A 15232-nucleotide genomic window follows, 5' to 3' on the forward strand; every position below is an offset into this window, starting at 1 on the left:
ATCTGGGTTGTAAGATACCACAGGATATCTGTTGGATGAGGGTATTCCGGAAGAAATGTTGCTTATCTGTTGGAAGGAACAAGTGGTGCTAGCATTTTCTACTTTCCCTGGAGCTGTGGCAGCCATCTCTTGATCATGAGCAAAAAGCCAAGAAAATTACAGAGACTGTAGCACTAGTATCCAATTGTTGTCCTTTTTCTTCCAGATATCTAGATAGGGAGAAAAATAAGCTCTTGGTTTCAGCCAGTGCCTGTTATGCATTATTGCTGAAAGCAATCTTTACTGATACAACTAACATATAAATTTACTGATTTTCAGATTCTTTAATTCACTGTTGGACAATATATTAGTTTGTTAGGGTGACTGTAACAAAGTACCACAGACAGGATGGCTTAAAAAACAGGAATTTATTTTCTCATCATTCTGGAGGTGAGAAGTCTGAGATTATGGTGCTGGCAGAGTTTGTTGTTGTTGTTGTTGTTGTTGTTGTTGTTGTTGTTTACACCGAGAACATCTCTTCCTGCTTCATAGATTTCCATCTTCTTTCACTGTCTTCATATGGTCCTTTCTCAATGTATATGTCAGTATCTAATTTTTCTCTTCTTATGAGGACACCACACACATTGGATTAGAGCTTCCCCCAGTGACTTTATTTTAACTTAATTACTTCTTTAAAGACCCTATCTCTAAATATAGTCACCTTCTGAGGTATGAGGATTGGGACTTTAATACATGAATTGGGCGGTGGGGATACTATTTAGTCCATAACAGACATCTACAACTAACATTTAGCATGCATGATTTTCAGTCTCTTTTTGTTAACTATTTGATAACCTCAGCGTAAGGATTCCATGTCCTTGGAGAGCAATGGGTAGGTCTTTGCTGCCCAAGCTCCAGGACCCTAGGGATGTCCAGGATAAGTCCTTGCTTCCACATGGGTTGTCAGGGTGACTGTAATTTCTGGGCAACTGCAGACAATTATTTTAATCAAAAAAAAAAAAAAAACTTGTAAAATACATGTCATGTAAAACTGACCATCTTAATCATTTTTAAGTCTCTGGCTCACTGGTGTGAAGTACATTCACATTGCCGTGCAACCATTTCAACCATCCAACTTCAGAATTCATTTTATCTTGCAAAACTGAAACACTAACTTCCATTTTTCTCTCCTCCCATCTCATGGCAGCCACTATTCTATTCCATCTCTGTGAAGGTGACGATGCCAGAGACATCATGGAAATGGAATCCAGGACTAGTGGAGCTCAGTTTTTTGGCAGCTATTGGAGTAGAAGCTAGATCGGCACTCAGCATTGACAAAATAGTTACTTAGAGATATCTTATAAATTGCATTATAGGAGCACAAAAAGGTTAGTGGTCAGCACTAGATTTGAAGTAGGAAGTATCTGCATGTAAGTAGTAACTAAGATCATGTAAAGCTTTTATTTGCACATCTACAACTGAGGAAAAAGTGTTGCTCTTCCATGTCTAGAGAAAACACTTGCCTTTCAGAGAAGCATCTCAAGTAGCTTTCCCTTTGTGACATGTTCATTTCCCTTAGCATAGTATCCTCGAGGTTCATGCATGTCGTTGTAACATATGCCAGCATTTCCATCCTTCTTAAGGTTGAATAATATTCTGGTAGCAGGTGGTCTGGAGTCACTGGCAGCTCCCTCCCATCTACCGTCTGAGGCTTCCTTAGTGCTGAGGTTTGTCCTATAGTCAACAGATGCCTAGCACGCAGATCATCGTCCTGGTCCTGGGACCAGGAACAGACATGCAGCTGCGTCTGAGAGGTGAGGTCCTCATCGTGGCTCCAGAGACAGCCCTGAAGCTCCCACTCAGCAAGAAAGTTCACTATTTAAAAGTATTTGCAACTGTATAATTTTAAATAAATAAGAAGGCTCTGACGATCCTGACAACCATCTCCAACCCCACCCAAGGAGTCCTCAGGACCCAGAAAAATTCTAGCCTCAAGCCATGAAAAGGCTGCCATATGGGTGATGAGAAACTGTTGTGTTGCGATCAAATCCAAGACTCACGCAGACAATTGAGATGAATTGTGAGCCTTTATTAGCCTGCCGGCGACTGACTCTCTACCATGCAGGGTTAGAAGAGATCAGCCCGAGCTCCCAGAAGAGACAGTTTCTATAGCCACTGGCACATCCCTGAGCAGATCACCACACCCTGGTTAACAGTTGGCCATTAGCATATCCTTGATCATCTAGATTACCCTGGTTAACAGCATCTCCATGATCCTATTACCACACCCTGGTTAACAGAATCCTTGATCAGATTACCACACCCTGATTAACAGAATCAGAAGGAAATATTTAATACTGGCTTACTGGAAAGTTGGCCACCCATAACAAAACCAGTGTGGGATAGGACATTTGCAAGTCCATTGACAGTGTCCATCATTCATTTATTCATCATATGTTATGAAGTACTTCCTTCACTGGGCCAGGAGGTACTCCCCACCCTCAAGGGCTTTTGGACAGTGTCAAAAGCAATTTTAAACTTCTTTATAGCATATAGATAGACCCCCTGTGATATGCCAGGTGTTCTCACCATTTTTGAAACACGAATTCTTTAAGACTTGTCTAAGCTCACGGAGGGTATGTTTATCATTACTGCCAAATGTCAGATGGAGAAAATGAGGCACTAAGAACCTTGCACTAAAATCTTGTACCTATAAAGTACAAATATGAACATCTCACAATTTCTGTACAACAGGCTTTGCTGCCAATTGTAGCTGGGCGTCTCTGCCACAAGGTCTCTATGAACCAGGAGCTGCATTTCAATGGAGACATTCACTCCTGAGGTCACGCACCTGGTGACTGTAGGATGCAGTTTGGACTGAGAACCTGAGGTTCTGTCTGTTGACCAGGGCCCTCCTTTGCTTCTTTCCTATGGAGCCGCTAGATAGTGCAGCTTGAAGCTCAAAACTTTAGAGCTGGCTCTTCTTATTCCAGAGATATGACAAACAGACAGACAGACAGACAGACACAGTGAGACAGAGGTTGAGGAAATAGAAGGGAACTCAAGAATTCCTAAGCATAAGATAGAAGTGATGGAGGTTTTGTAATTAAACTTGGACCTGATGCCCCATCACCTTGGCCATATTCTGTTGTTCAGAAGCCACTTGCTAACCCCTTAGTGGATACACAGGGACAGTCACACCAGGAGGGGAAATCACTGGAGCCATAGTGGAAGGTCCACCCAAACGGACCCACGTGAGGTACTTGTTTTGATCCTAAGTCCAACGTGACACCATTGAAAGTTTTTAGGCTAGTGGATGATACTATCTGAATCTCCTCTAATTTCAACCCCTTAAAGTTGCAAACCCATAGATGAGGCCACGAATGGAAGTAACTTTCTCAAAATCACACAGCTGTTACCCAGACATGTTCCGAGGGGTATTCCATGCTTCGCCCCACTCATTCTTATAAACTTTCCACCTCAAAGTCTGTACGTCAGACTCATGTGATGCCATCTCACAGGTGTTTGGAATATTATCTCATCTATACCTGACCATATCCCTAGGAAGTGGTGTCTAGCATCATCCCTGCTGTGCAGGGGCGGTAAACTGAGGAGGCCCTGAGAGGCACTGAGTTTTCTCCAGGATAGAGAACTGGTGAGAAAAAGAGGTCTGAACACAGCTGTCTCTTCAAGTTGGGAACCTACTACATTCCCAAGGAAACATGAGGGGGGTTGGGTCACATATTGGTGTGTAGGTAAGAATATGACCTGGGCAAGGTGGGGGAGCAGTCAACAGCCCAGATGGGGTTTTGGGTGGCTCAGATTGAGAGAGGGGGCCAGTACAATGGAACCTTGAAGAAATGACCTCACTTCCTTGGTGACGAATCCCAACTGACGTTAGAACTCTGGCAACCGGGTACCCACATTCTAGAGACAGCCCCTTATCCAGTTCACTTGACTGGAGACGGTCAAGAGAGCAGGATGTTTTGCTGTTGTTTCCCGACTTTCCGAGGCTCTGGGAAGAAAAAAACCCAGAACCAATGTCTTTTCCGATGCCGTAGACATTGGCGCAACCTCCGACGGCTCTGGCCATTTGGCAAGAGCCAACCTCAGGTATCCCAGGGCAGCCCAGGGCGGGCTGGGCAAAGCCAGGCCTCAACGGTGAACCCTCCTGAACAACCCCACACACCTTACACCTCATCCTGTGTGTGTGTGTTGGGGGTGGCAAGGGGAAGCTTGGGCTGAGGACAGCACGCCATGTGTTGGTGCAGGTTGTTAGTTGTAAAAAGCCTGGCCGAACTGTCAAGTTCATACCCCAGGTCACGGCTGGAAGGATGGGAAGGGTGGTGCTGGGGACCAAACTCCTTCATTCACTTGTTAACCCTCAGCCCCTAAGGCGTCACCTTGTTACTTCCCTGGCTGGAGGTCTTTGTAGATGCCCCTCTGGGCATGATATGTGCAGCAGAGTTTGTGGTAGGTGTCTCCTCCAGTGTCAATGCCCAGGCAGATCCCTGATGCCTCCCTGCCTGGTACTGGGCTCTCTCTCTATAGAGCTCCAATCCTACCCTGGAGATCGTAGAGGAGCTGGATGATGAGTTCGCCTACGCCATCTCCCGGTACGAGGAGCGGGTATGCCAGGACGCCCACACCATCCAGTGCTGCACCGAGGTAAGAGATGGCCCAGACGGGTCTCCACACGGGACCCAAGATGGGTGGTGTGGGGCCAGAACCCAGACTTCAGTTTGGTGACTCCCCTGGGGCCCTTCCAGGGCTTCTCCATAGGAGCATTCCACAGGCCCACTGCCAAAGGAATCTGGACCTTTACTCTTCCCCACCACCTTCATGGTGAGGTGGAAATAAACTCTTCATGTTCACTGGAATATAGAAACAAGCACTTTTGCTGTCTTTGTACTTGGCTAGTTTGGATGATTATAATAAGTACCTTTCCCAGGTCTCCTGTGGAGCAGTCAGCTCAACTGTCCTTGTAGACCTCTTCTAAGCCTTACACATCACCACACTTGATTTGATGGTTTGTACCGAAAATGGAAAGGAATTAAGTTATCGCGTACGTTTCTCTGTAATGTGTCATCTCAAAGAGCACAGAAAACCTTTGTAGTCCAGCCCGATGAGGCATTATGGCCTTATTCATGCCTATAATATCCCATAAAGGTCATTTTCCTCAGTGAGTCAGCCTTTCAGGGCTATTGGGCCTTGACAGGATCCAAGTCCATTGCCATCTCAGCTGTGCTGCAAGTAGCTCTTTGGTGTGTCCTGATAGACTGACTGCATTTGTTTGCTAGGGCTGCCATACATGGGAGCAAGGGTTGGGTGGATGTTACCTGATGCCCCTGGCCCGGCACCGGGCTCCTTTTTCGTAGAGCTTTGCACAGGATATCATCGAAGAGCTGGTCCACGAGTCCCACTACTCCGTCTACCGCATCAAGGTGCAGGTGCACCAGGCCTCTGACACTGTCCAGGCCGGGACCGAGGTGAGACCTGACCCAGAGGGCTCTCCACACCCAGGACCCTAAGATGACCAGGGAGGACCCAGATCCCAGACTCAAGTTGGGAACTCCTTTGGGTCCTTCCTGGGGCTTTCCCACTAGAACATCTCATACTCTTGAGCATGAGGTAATCTGAATCTCCCCTCCTCCCACCAGCTACTTAAAGGGTAGAAAAACACCCGTCACATATTTGTAGGGATATCGGAGAAAAGCGTTGTTTCACTTCACAGTAGACATGAGCACTTTCGTATTTGGCTGTTTTGTTTTCATTCCCTGCCCCAGGTCTCCTGTGGAGCAGTCGGCTTTACTGTCCTTGCAGACCTTCCTCAAGCCTTACATATCGTCACACTTATTACTATGGTTTATATACAGAAGGCGGAGGAGGGAATTAAGTCATTCTATACATTTCTCTGCTACTCACCATCACACAGAATATGCGAACCTACGAGTTCAGGAATTGTGGCTTCTCTTGTGTTCAGAACATTCGAGAAGGGAGGCACTCTGCCACAGTGATGCAGCCTTTCAGTTCTGTTGCACCAGGACATAATTCAATTCAGTTGCCATCTCAGCAGTGCTGCTGAGAACACTTAAGTGTGTCCTAACGGACTTTATTAGTTTGCTCGGGTTGCCATAGCATAGGACCATGTTGGGTGGTACAAACAGAAGACATTTACTTCCTCACAATCCCGGAGACTACAAGGTAGAGAAATGAGGGTGTTAAAGGGTAAGTTTCTCATGAATATTCTCCCTCCTTGGCTTGTGGATGTCCATCTTCTATCTCTGTGTCACGTGGACTTTCCTTTGTGCTCCCATGTGTCCTATTCTCCTAAGGACTCCAGTCATATTGGATTAGGACCCACTCCAATGAACTCAATTAACCTCAAATACTTCGTTAAAGACAAAAAATCCAAATACAGGCAGGTTCTCAGGTTTTAAGGTTCACAAAGTCATGTTATTCGAGTGACACGATTCAGCCCACAATGTCTATTTATACCACGGAGATAGGTGCCCAGCAATGGGACTGCTAGTGGAAGGACATGAATCTTTAAATTTTTAACTGCTGTAACCAGACTCCAAATTGAATCTAGTGAGCATCTCCCACTGTGGCAATGACATGACTTTTTACCAGCTGTTTCCTTGCATCCAGCCTGACCCAGGAATTTCTCATTTTAAAACTTTTTAGCAGTCTGCTGTCAGGTTGTCTGGTGAAATATTGATTTGCAATTGCCTCCTGGGTACATTGAGTCACCTGTCAGCTTTTCACCAGCCACGCGGATTTGCTTCCTCCCTCATCCTCTCCTCAGATTTCTGCCTGGTCATTGGCTTTCTCCAGTCTGGAATCTCTGGGCATTGTCCCCTTTGCCGAATCTGAGAAAAGAAATTAGTCTCTTAGAAACATTGATTTTCATAGGCTTTGTCTATCCTGCACATTGTCTCCAAACTGAGGGGGGACATGGTCCCCTGACACTCTCACTCCATGTCGGGAGCAGATAAGTCTCAGGCAGCTAAGAGGGAATGTCATGAAGCTCTAGCTTTGGACAGTTCTCACATCTGACCTGGATGACCTTGTGCAACCATTGGACATCCTCAAGCTTCTGCGTGCTCATTTCTATGACAGGGATGTTTCTTGTGGACTCACTGGGACAGTGCTCTTAATACAGGCCACTGATACTAGTAGGTCTGTTGTTCCTCAGCTACAAAAATCCTCTGAAGGTAATAATTGTATAAACATACCCCCCCCCCCACTGCCAGCAACCATAAATGGTACTCTAAAAACCTGAGACCTTGTTCAGTGTGGGCATTCCTGTCTTTCCTCTTGTACATGTCCCTGAGGGACTGGAGGTTTCTGGTTGAGCTCCAGACCTCAGTCTTTTTTGAGATTTATGATGATGTCACTGACTGGATATCCCTCCTCATTCCATCCAGTGTGAAGATGAGTTAGCTCTTAACCTAAACGAGGCCCGTGGGATGCGGGCCCTCCAGGAAGGCACGCTGAAGAAGGTGGTGGAGTCCATGGTACCAGCTGTCTTGGGTGAAAACATCTCTCACATCTCCACCTTCATGTTCATCCACCCAGCCTTCTCCATAGCCCAACAGATCCTGGACCAACTGTTTACTAGGTGAGCACCTACTATGTCTTCAGCACAGTGGTGTCTCTGCCCACTACTAATTGAGTGTCTTGAAAATGTCATCGTATCACTGACTCAGTTTGTTCCTCTGAAAGGAGTAGTGGTAGAGGAGAAACCTGATAGGGTTCTTGTAGGGACTACTATAAGGGCAAGCTATAGCAGGTGTTTACCTGGTGCCCAGGTTTACCTGGATGAGCTGTGCTTATTCATGGAAATGATTTCTTTCTCCCCTATGAAATGTCACCTTCACCCATCTGTGGTCTGTGTCATTTCTGAGTTTGGAAAAGCACATGGAAAACAACCTAGCAAGGGATTTGAGATTCTACCTAGCCAGTCCTTGGTGTAGTCTGATTAGAGATCTCTGGGGACAGCCTCAGGCCCACGCATGTCCCGACCCGCGGGACTTGTTATTTGGTGGGGGCGAGGGAGACCCAGCCTGTAAGGAAAAACGGGCGGAGAAAAAGGAGTGGAGGCAAGACAGTATTCTGATCAAGCCTCAAATTTTATTTTCGGATAACAAACATATTTATACGGCAAGAACAAAGGGAGGCAGGCAAAGGGTACCTGTTGCAATATGATTGGTCTTCAGCTGGTGGTGAGGAGCGGTAAGGACAGGGGGAAGTACGAGGTGGGGGGGAGAGCAGGAGACTATCAGCACCTTTGGTGGTCAGCCAGCTTCTCGGAAAGACTTGTTTATCATGGGTTTGGTTCTCACAGCCTGAGGGCTTGAGAAACCAAGGGCGCAGCTCCCAACATCTCCTCCCTTTCTATTTTAGAAAGGTGGGCCTTAACCGAGTGGGGGAACATTGACCTGGTTCCTCCCGTGGGCTATATACGCCCATCTATTGTTGGCTCTTGGTATCTTTTGGGGAGGAGAGGCAGAGCCGGTTTTAGATTGTGATTTGGATACCAACCTCTATGCAAACCAGGTATGTTCTCAGGGAAGGACAGAGGGGACCCTCTGATGGGGGTCTTCCCTTGCAGTAGCTTTGCATCTGCACCCATCTCGATGCCCATACCTTCCCTTGGTCTATAAAAGGTGAAGGTAGACATTCCTCTGTCTCTTATGTCGTTCCCCGTAGGGAGGGAGCGTTTTATCGCCACCCGAGTCTGGAATACCAAGGTTTGTGAATATCTTCAACGAGGGTGGAAAAGTGGAGGGCGGTGCTGGGGTCTTCAGGGGGCTCTTCGACATTAAGGCGGTGATAGTAAACTGTGAGAGATTTTTGCAGCAAAGCGTCTACTTGTTTTTTAACAAGATCTGTTATGCGTCTGAAAGCCCAGGGCCCAAAGGTTAAAAGAAGCAGCAAGCCAACCAGGGGCCCTAACAAACTGGGTAGTAAGGTGGAAAACAAAGGAGAGGTAGAGAATCAGTTTTTGTACCAAGATTCATCCTTTTCTCTCTGTTTCTGTCTGGCTTCTAAGCTTTTCTTGACTTTGTCTATGCTGTCTTGGACTAATCCTGTCCTGTCTTTATAAAAACAGCACTCCTCTTTAAGGGCGGCACACAGTCCCCCATCCTTAAGGAATAAAAGGTCAAGGCCTCTGCGATTTTGTAATACTACTTCTGAGAGGGACACCAGAGACTCTTTCAGGTTGTTGAGACCTTCTTGTAAGGCCTGGATATCTTTATCTATTGCCAGACTAAGAGTAAATAATTGTTGTCTTGTGGATATAATAGAGGCTATACCTGTCCCTGCACCGGTGGCTCCCAGGCCAAGAAGGACAGCGAGGGTGATTGCTGCTACAGGTTCTCTTTTTGAGCGCGGGGAGTCAGAATAAAAAGGAATTAAGTCTGTGGGGGGACGAATAGAGATTCGGGGTACTAGCATAACTACCACACAATATTCATGATTTTGCGTTAATAACAGAGGGACGATAGAGGGTGTTATTCCAAGGGGATGTGGATGGTTCAATGTGTCCCGCAGCCAGCTGTTCCTGCACTAACTCTATGGCTGCATCAAGTTTTTTGTGGGGAAGGGGCCATTGGTCTATCCAGACAGGATTATCATTTTTCCAGGTTATTTTTGTCTGCCTGGTGTGCAGGAGGAGCAATGGCCCTTACAAAAAATGGTTATTAAATCCTAGGCCCGAACGATCTGGTTTAGGCGTAGCCATTACAGGATTGGGGTCTCCTTGTCCTGTTTTTCCTAAGCCCCGTCCAGGGAGATAACCCTGAGCTAACATTTGATGAGTAACGATGTCATTGGGGCTGCACATAATGACCTTCATTTGGGAGAGAATGTCTCGTCCCCAAAGGTTTACTGGTAAGCCTGGAACTACAAATGGTTGAGTGGTTCCAGTATTTCCCTCCTCATCTTCCCAGGTTAATAATTGTGAACTTTGTAAAGTATTTTTTGATTGGCCAATCCCTTGTAGGTGGGTTAGAGAGGCCTGGACAGGCCAACTAGAGGGCCATGAAGCCCGGGAAATTACAGTGGAGTCTGCTCCAGAATCTAGAATGCCTTTAAATCTTTTTCCTTGAATTTTAAGCGTGAGCATGGGGCGTTCTTTGGTGATTGCTTGGACCCAGTATAGGTCAGAAGAGCCCGGTTTAGAGGGGCCTCTTTTTGCATTAAGGGCAGGCTGGGAGGTGTCTAAGGACAAGGATAGCACCTGTGCTAGGCGCTGGCCCTGTGTGATGGTAATTGGGCCCTGAGACGCACTGACTAGTATCTTAATCTCCCCTGTATAATCATTATCTACCAGGGAGGGATGTATAGTAAGGCCACTCAGGGTAGTCGATGCATGGCCTAATATTAAAAAATAAGTGTCTTTTGGGGGTGGGCCAGAAATCCCCGTGGACAAAACTTGAACACCATCCTCTGGTTTTAATATCGTTGAGGAGGAGGCACAGAGATCCATTCCTGCGCTCCCGGGTGTAGCTCTGAGGAGGGCGGGAGGTTTATTGGTTGGCTGTCCCCCGAGGCCGGCAGAAATGAAATCGGTTGAGGGGCCCGGGGCTGGCCCCTCTGGCCGTTTCCCTGACGGGAGGGCATTGGGTTACCGAATATGTCGGTGGTAGAGCGGCAATCCTTAGCCCGGTGGTATCCCTTCTTACATTTTGGACAAACTGAGGGGGGGAATGTAAGAGGGGGTGGGTTATTAGGGGGATTGTTAGGACATTGTCGAGCAAAATGGCCAGGCTGGCCGCATTTAAAGCAGGGCCTATGTTGATTTTGAAGTGCGTGGACGGCAGCTCCCACCGCGAGATTAACAGCCTGAGATACCTTGGAGGCAAGGGGGTCTATGGCCAGATGCATGGCTTGGGACATTTTAGAGGTGAAGGGATCAACGTCACGGCACATGCGCAACATTTCATCAAGGGTTTTATCTCGCGTCTTTCCGCGCAGCACCGCGCGGCAAGAGGCATTGGCATTTTCGTAGGCCAATTGTTTAACGAGCCTGTCATTAGAGGCTTCGCCCCCGAGGGTTCTTTCCGCCGCCTCTAGGAGCCTACTGACAAATTCGCTATAATCTTCTTGTGGTCCCTGAGTGATTTTTGTAAGAGGAGTAGTCGCAGCCCCTGAGATAGGGAGTGCCCTCCAGGCCCCAAGCGCAGCGCTAGTGGTCTGGGCGAGGAGTGCAGAAGGGAACCTTCTCTGTTTAGCCTCCGCGGAATATTTTCCCCGTCCCGCAAGTTTTTCAAAGGTCCAGGTGGCAGAGGGAGAGCGGGGGTCCCTGTGGTTAATGACAGCGGTAGACTGGCATCGTTCTAAAAAATCAGCCCGCCACGTAAGGAATTGTCCGCGGGTCAGTACCGCCTGGACTATCCGAAACCACTCGCTGGGCAGGAGCTGACCCCCTCGTGCGAGGGTTTCTAGAACCGAAAGGGTGTAAGGGGCATTGGGTCCGTAAGTTTTAACGGCCATGTTGAGTTCTTTAAGGTTTTTGAACTGAAGCTTATGAAATTCTCTATGTTCAGGGTTAGTCTGCTCCTCCTTCTCACTATCCTCCTCCTGAGCATGTTCACCCTCCTCTTCTGAGTCAGAGGCAGGGGCCTCCGAGGTAGCCTCAGAGGTGGAAGTGGGCGGCGTGCGGGTGGAACGGGTAACCACGGGAAAGTTAAGACTCTTTTTGGGAGGTTTGGACGAAACCTTCGGGGAGGACTTTTGTGGTGGCGCGGTAAGGGTGACATTTTGGAGGGTAGCTTGGAGGGAAGTGAGTTCAGCCGTCATCTTTAAAATCTGCTTAACCTTAATAATCTGTGCCGAAAGCCTTTTTTTCCGTCTCGGACAATGTAGAGGGGGAGAGCAGGGGCGGCAAAAGAGTGAGTGTGGGAGCTTGAGAAACATAGGATGGAGGAGGCCCCGGCAGGGCATAAGGCGGCCATTCTGGATTATGGTAACGGGCAGCCTCATCTTCTAGCGTAGCAGCATCGCCGGGGTCGAGGGGGCTGTCCCCTGGGTCTTTAGCAATCATAGGAAGTGTCATTTGGACTTCCGAAGGGGGGTGTTCTTTGGGGAGAGGGGGGTACAAACAACCCGTGGGGGCGGTCGGTGAGTGATCGGTCATGTCTATGATCACAGAAGGGGGTTTAGAGGGGGCCTTGTCTTGAGGGAGAGAAGTAGTGGATGGCGCGCGGGAAAGGGGTCTAAGACAGTATTCAGCGACAGAAAGCAGTTGTTGTTTATCTGGGTCATCAGAGGCGGCCTCAACGATGTCTCGTATTAGACCCCAATATGAGAAAACGGTGGCAGGGACCGCATCGGGCCCCTCCCTGTGGAGCTTATCGTTTAAGTCACGACCTACTTTCTGCCATTTTTTAGGGTGAATTTCAGGTCCATTAACAATGAACCAAGGGCAAACCTTGTCTATAAAAAGAAAAAACTTAATGAGATCCTTTTTCTTAACTCTAACTCCTCTTTCTCTAAGAGATTCTTTTAGGTCTCGAATAAAGACCGCTTCTTTAGAGAGCTGGGAGCCCATGTCTCAGGGCGGGGGCCCGTTTGAGGGCGGGGGCCCGTTTTTCTGGAGACGGACAAGGGGAGACTTACCGAGGACGGGTGACTCTCATGAGCGGTGAGAGGCGTCCTCAACTTCACTTCTCTCTTCTGTGAGGGGGCTCGAGCGACACACTTCAGCTTCAGGGGTCCGTCTCGGCGAGGGTCTCTACCTCGGGCCCCACGTTGGGCGCCACTTGTCCCGACCCGCGGGACTTGTTATTTGGTGGGGGCGAGGGAGACCCAGCCTGTAAGGAAAAACGGGCGGAGAAAAAGGAGTGGAGGCAAGACAGTATTCTGATCAAGCCTCAAATTTTATTTTCGGATAACAAACATATTTATACGGCAAGAACAAAGGGGGGCAGGCAAAGGGTACCTGTTGCAATATGATTGGTCTTCAGCTGGTGGTGAGGAGCGGTAAGGACAGGGGGAAGTACGAGGTGGGGGGAGAGCAGGAGACTATCAGCACCTTTGGTGGTCAGCCAGCTTCTCGGAAAGACTTGTTTATCATGGGTTGGGTTCTCACAGCCTGAGGGCTTGAGAAACCAAGGGCGCAGCTCCAAACACACGCAGATGTCTGGGATGGTTCTGGTTAGAGATCATTTATTCAACAATATGTATGAAGCACCAATTACAAGGCACCTTTGGAGACTCTTAGCATAACTTAGTGAATGAAGCAGGCACAATCACTGGGCCTGAGTTCCAGTCAGTGAGTCAGACAGTCACTCGAGACATCATTCACAGGTCCTGTCTACCATCCATCAGATCTGATGCCGTAAAGGTCTTCTCTACATCCGGAGTCATGTCCCCATATATTGACCAGGGTGACACACCACAGGACCAAGTGAAAAAGTGAGTGGTCTTCGGGACTACTGCCTCCTGTGTCTACAAAATGAAGGCTATGGGTAGGGACCGCCTGCCAGAACCTGATCTTACATATTTTCTGATTCCCAAGAAAGGGCTGAGGTCTGGTGGCTTTTACTGCAGGAGGACAAAAGTCAAAGAGAACTGCTAATGGGGACTTAGGCATCTAGAACAAGAGATGGGCTAGGCTGGGTTGTTCCTTAGAGTCCCATTCCCATCAGTCTCATCCTGCTCTGCCTGCCCCTCCACCTGCATCTCTCCCAATCACCATCGCCAGGCTCAGAAAAGAAGATGTGGTAAGTCGCCTGCTCATAAGTCTGCCTCATTCCTCAGTCCAGAGGCCCAGGTGCATGGGGAAGTGGGGTGGGCAGAATTCAGGACTTTTGGGATAAATGACAGCGAGAAGGAGAGACTCACACAGACTCTATGTTAAACATCCTGAATCAGTAGGCCTATTCCAGCCAGGACAACCACACAGAGATTGGGGGCGGATGGGGCTTATCTCCTGGACCAGCACGGGTAGGCAGAGAGGCCCAGAACCAAATAAGGGTGCCATGGGAGGGCAGTGTGGAAGGAAAGGCCAGGACTCTGACTCTGCTGTCCATCTACCTCCCTCCAGGGCCATTGCTTCTATGGTGGGAATCTGGCCGGAACAGGTGCAGAATTTGGGTCAGCTCCTATTTTTCCCCTGGTTCAAGCTGAAGCAGGGCTTTGTGCAAGTTAACTCCCCTGCCTCACAACTGATGGACCATGTCCTCCTTCCTTGGGTCAAGCTGGAACATCTGGAGCCTCCGGAGGCACAGCTGGAAGGTGAGGGGACAGCAATCTGGGAAGATCATCTGGGGAGAGAGGATTCCTGGGCCGGAGCTCCCTTATGGGCAGTGGTATCTTTTCTTTCTTTGGAAAGGCACAGGAAAATCATGCATGTGTGTGAACCTCTCTCTCTCTCCTGTTCTAGTACCACGTCCAGAGCTCCAGAACCCTCCAAAGCCAGAGGAAGGGCCCACTCTGGAGCCAAAGCCTGCGCCAGCTATGCTAGTGCCGGAGCCAGCGTCACCTCTGAATGAAAGTGGATGTCTCCACTCTGAGGCCCAGCTCATGGATACAATCACCCAAGCATGCTCTTCCAGCTGCTCTCTTACACCTCACTAGGTAGAGTCAACCCCAAAGGCAATCTTTAGAGCCTCAAAGTTGGTGTTGGCAGATGTTCCCTAATAACCGTGTGGCCTGTTTACCTGCTAAGTACAGCCACATGAACGAGACATTCATCTTTATTGTGTGCGAGCCATGATAGCTTCTGAAAATTTTGTGTTCTGACACTAAGCTTATCCTGATACATTTATACAAAAGCAATTTTCTGAAAGTTCACTCTTATTAATTTTTTCTGGCATAAACTTTGCCACATCTGTTACTTCTTATGGCTAAGTAATCAACCATAACTCTAGAAAGGGCAATGGCTATTTTCCTATGCTTATATAAACACATATAGTTATTTATTAATGAATTTCATATACCTGAAAGTTGATTCTATGTAAAAATTGAATGTAGATAGTAGTAATTTCAAAAACTGAATGTTTAAATATAAAACTGAATAAAGTAGTTTTTAAAACTGAGTAATGTAATTTTTAAAGCCCATCGAGAGAAAAAGTTTTCTTATGAAGCCTTCAAATGAAACTCAGCGCGTCCAAACAAGCTCATCAAAAAACAAAAACCCAAGAGTAAGATCAAAATCAAAGCAACAGATGACCCGATAGCTATCTTACCTAAAATTTCAAACAAAATATAGTGCGTGCACCCACGTATATACAAAGCG

At 47.7% G+C, this 15232-nt stretch overlaps 1 protein-coding gene across 1 annotated transcript; it reads left to right on the top strand.

The window, feature by feature from the left end:
- Window positions 1–2436: 2436 nt before the first annotated feature.
- LOC107512359 (ral guanine nucleotide dissociation stimulator-like) lies at window positions 2437–15005 on the top strand. Its single transcript, XM_036224118.1, has 7 exons — window positions 2437–4092; window positions 4531–4647; window positions 5358–5468; window positions 7410–7603; window positions 13321–13407; window positions 14039–14229; window positions 14378–15005. Exons 1-7 carry the CDS (start codon window positions 3961–3963, stop codon window positions 14569–14571), a joined length of 1026 nt encoding a protein of 341 aa, XP_036080011.1. The 5' UTR covers window positions 2437–3960; the 3' UTR covers window positions 14572–15005.
- The last annotated feature ends 227 nt before the right edge of the window (window positions 15006–15232 follow it).

This window comes from Rousettus aegyptiacus, unplaced genomic scaffold (genome assembly GCF_014176215.1).
Source record: "Rousettus aegyptiacus isolate mRouAeg1 unplaced genomic scaffold, mRouAeg1.p scaffold_m13_p_7, whole genome shotgun sequence".
NCBI lineage: Eukaryota > Metazoa > Chordata > Mammalia > Chiroptera > Pteropodidae > Rousettus > Rousettus aegyptiacus.

What these genes read in the sequence shown, in the direction of transcription:
- LOC107512359 (XM_036224118.1), top strand. Translation starts at nt 3,961, where the DNA reads ATGTTTTGCTGTTGTTTCCCGACTTTCCGAGGCTCTGGGAAGAAAAAA. An exon ending in CTGGACCAACTGTTTACTAG is followed by an intron (nt 7,604 to 13,320) that starts GTGAGCACCTAC and finishes ACCATCCATCAG; the next exon opens with ATCTGATGCCGTAAAGGTCT. An exon ending in CCACAGGACCAAGTGAAAAA is followed by an intron (nt 13,408 to 14,038) that starts GTGAGTGGTCTT and finishes ACCTCCCTCCAG; the next exon opens with GGCCATTGCTTCTATGGTGG.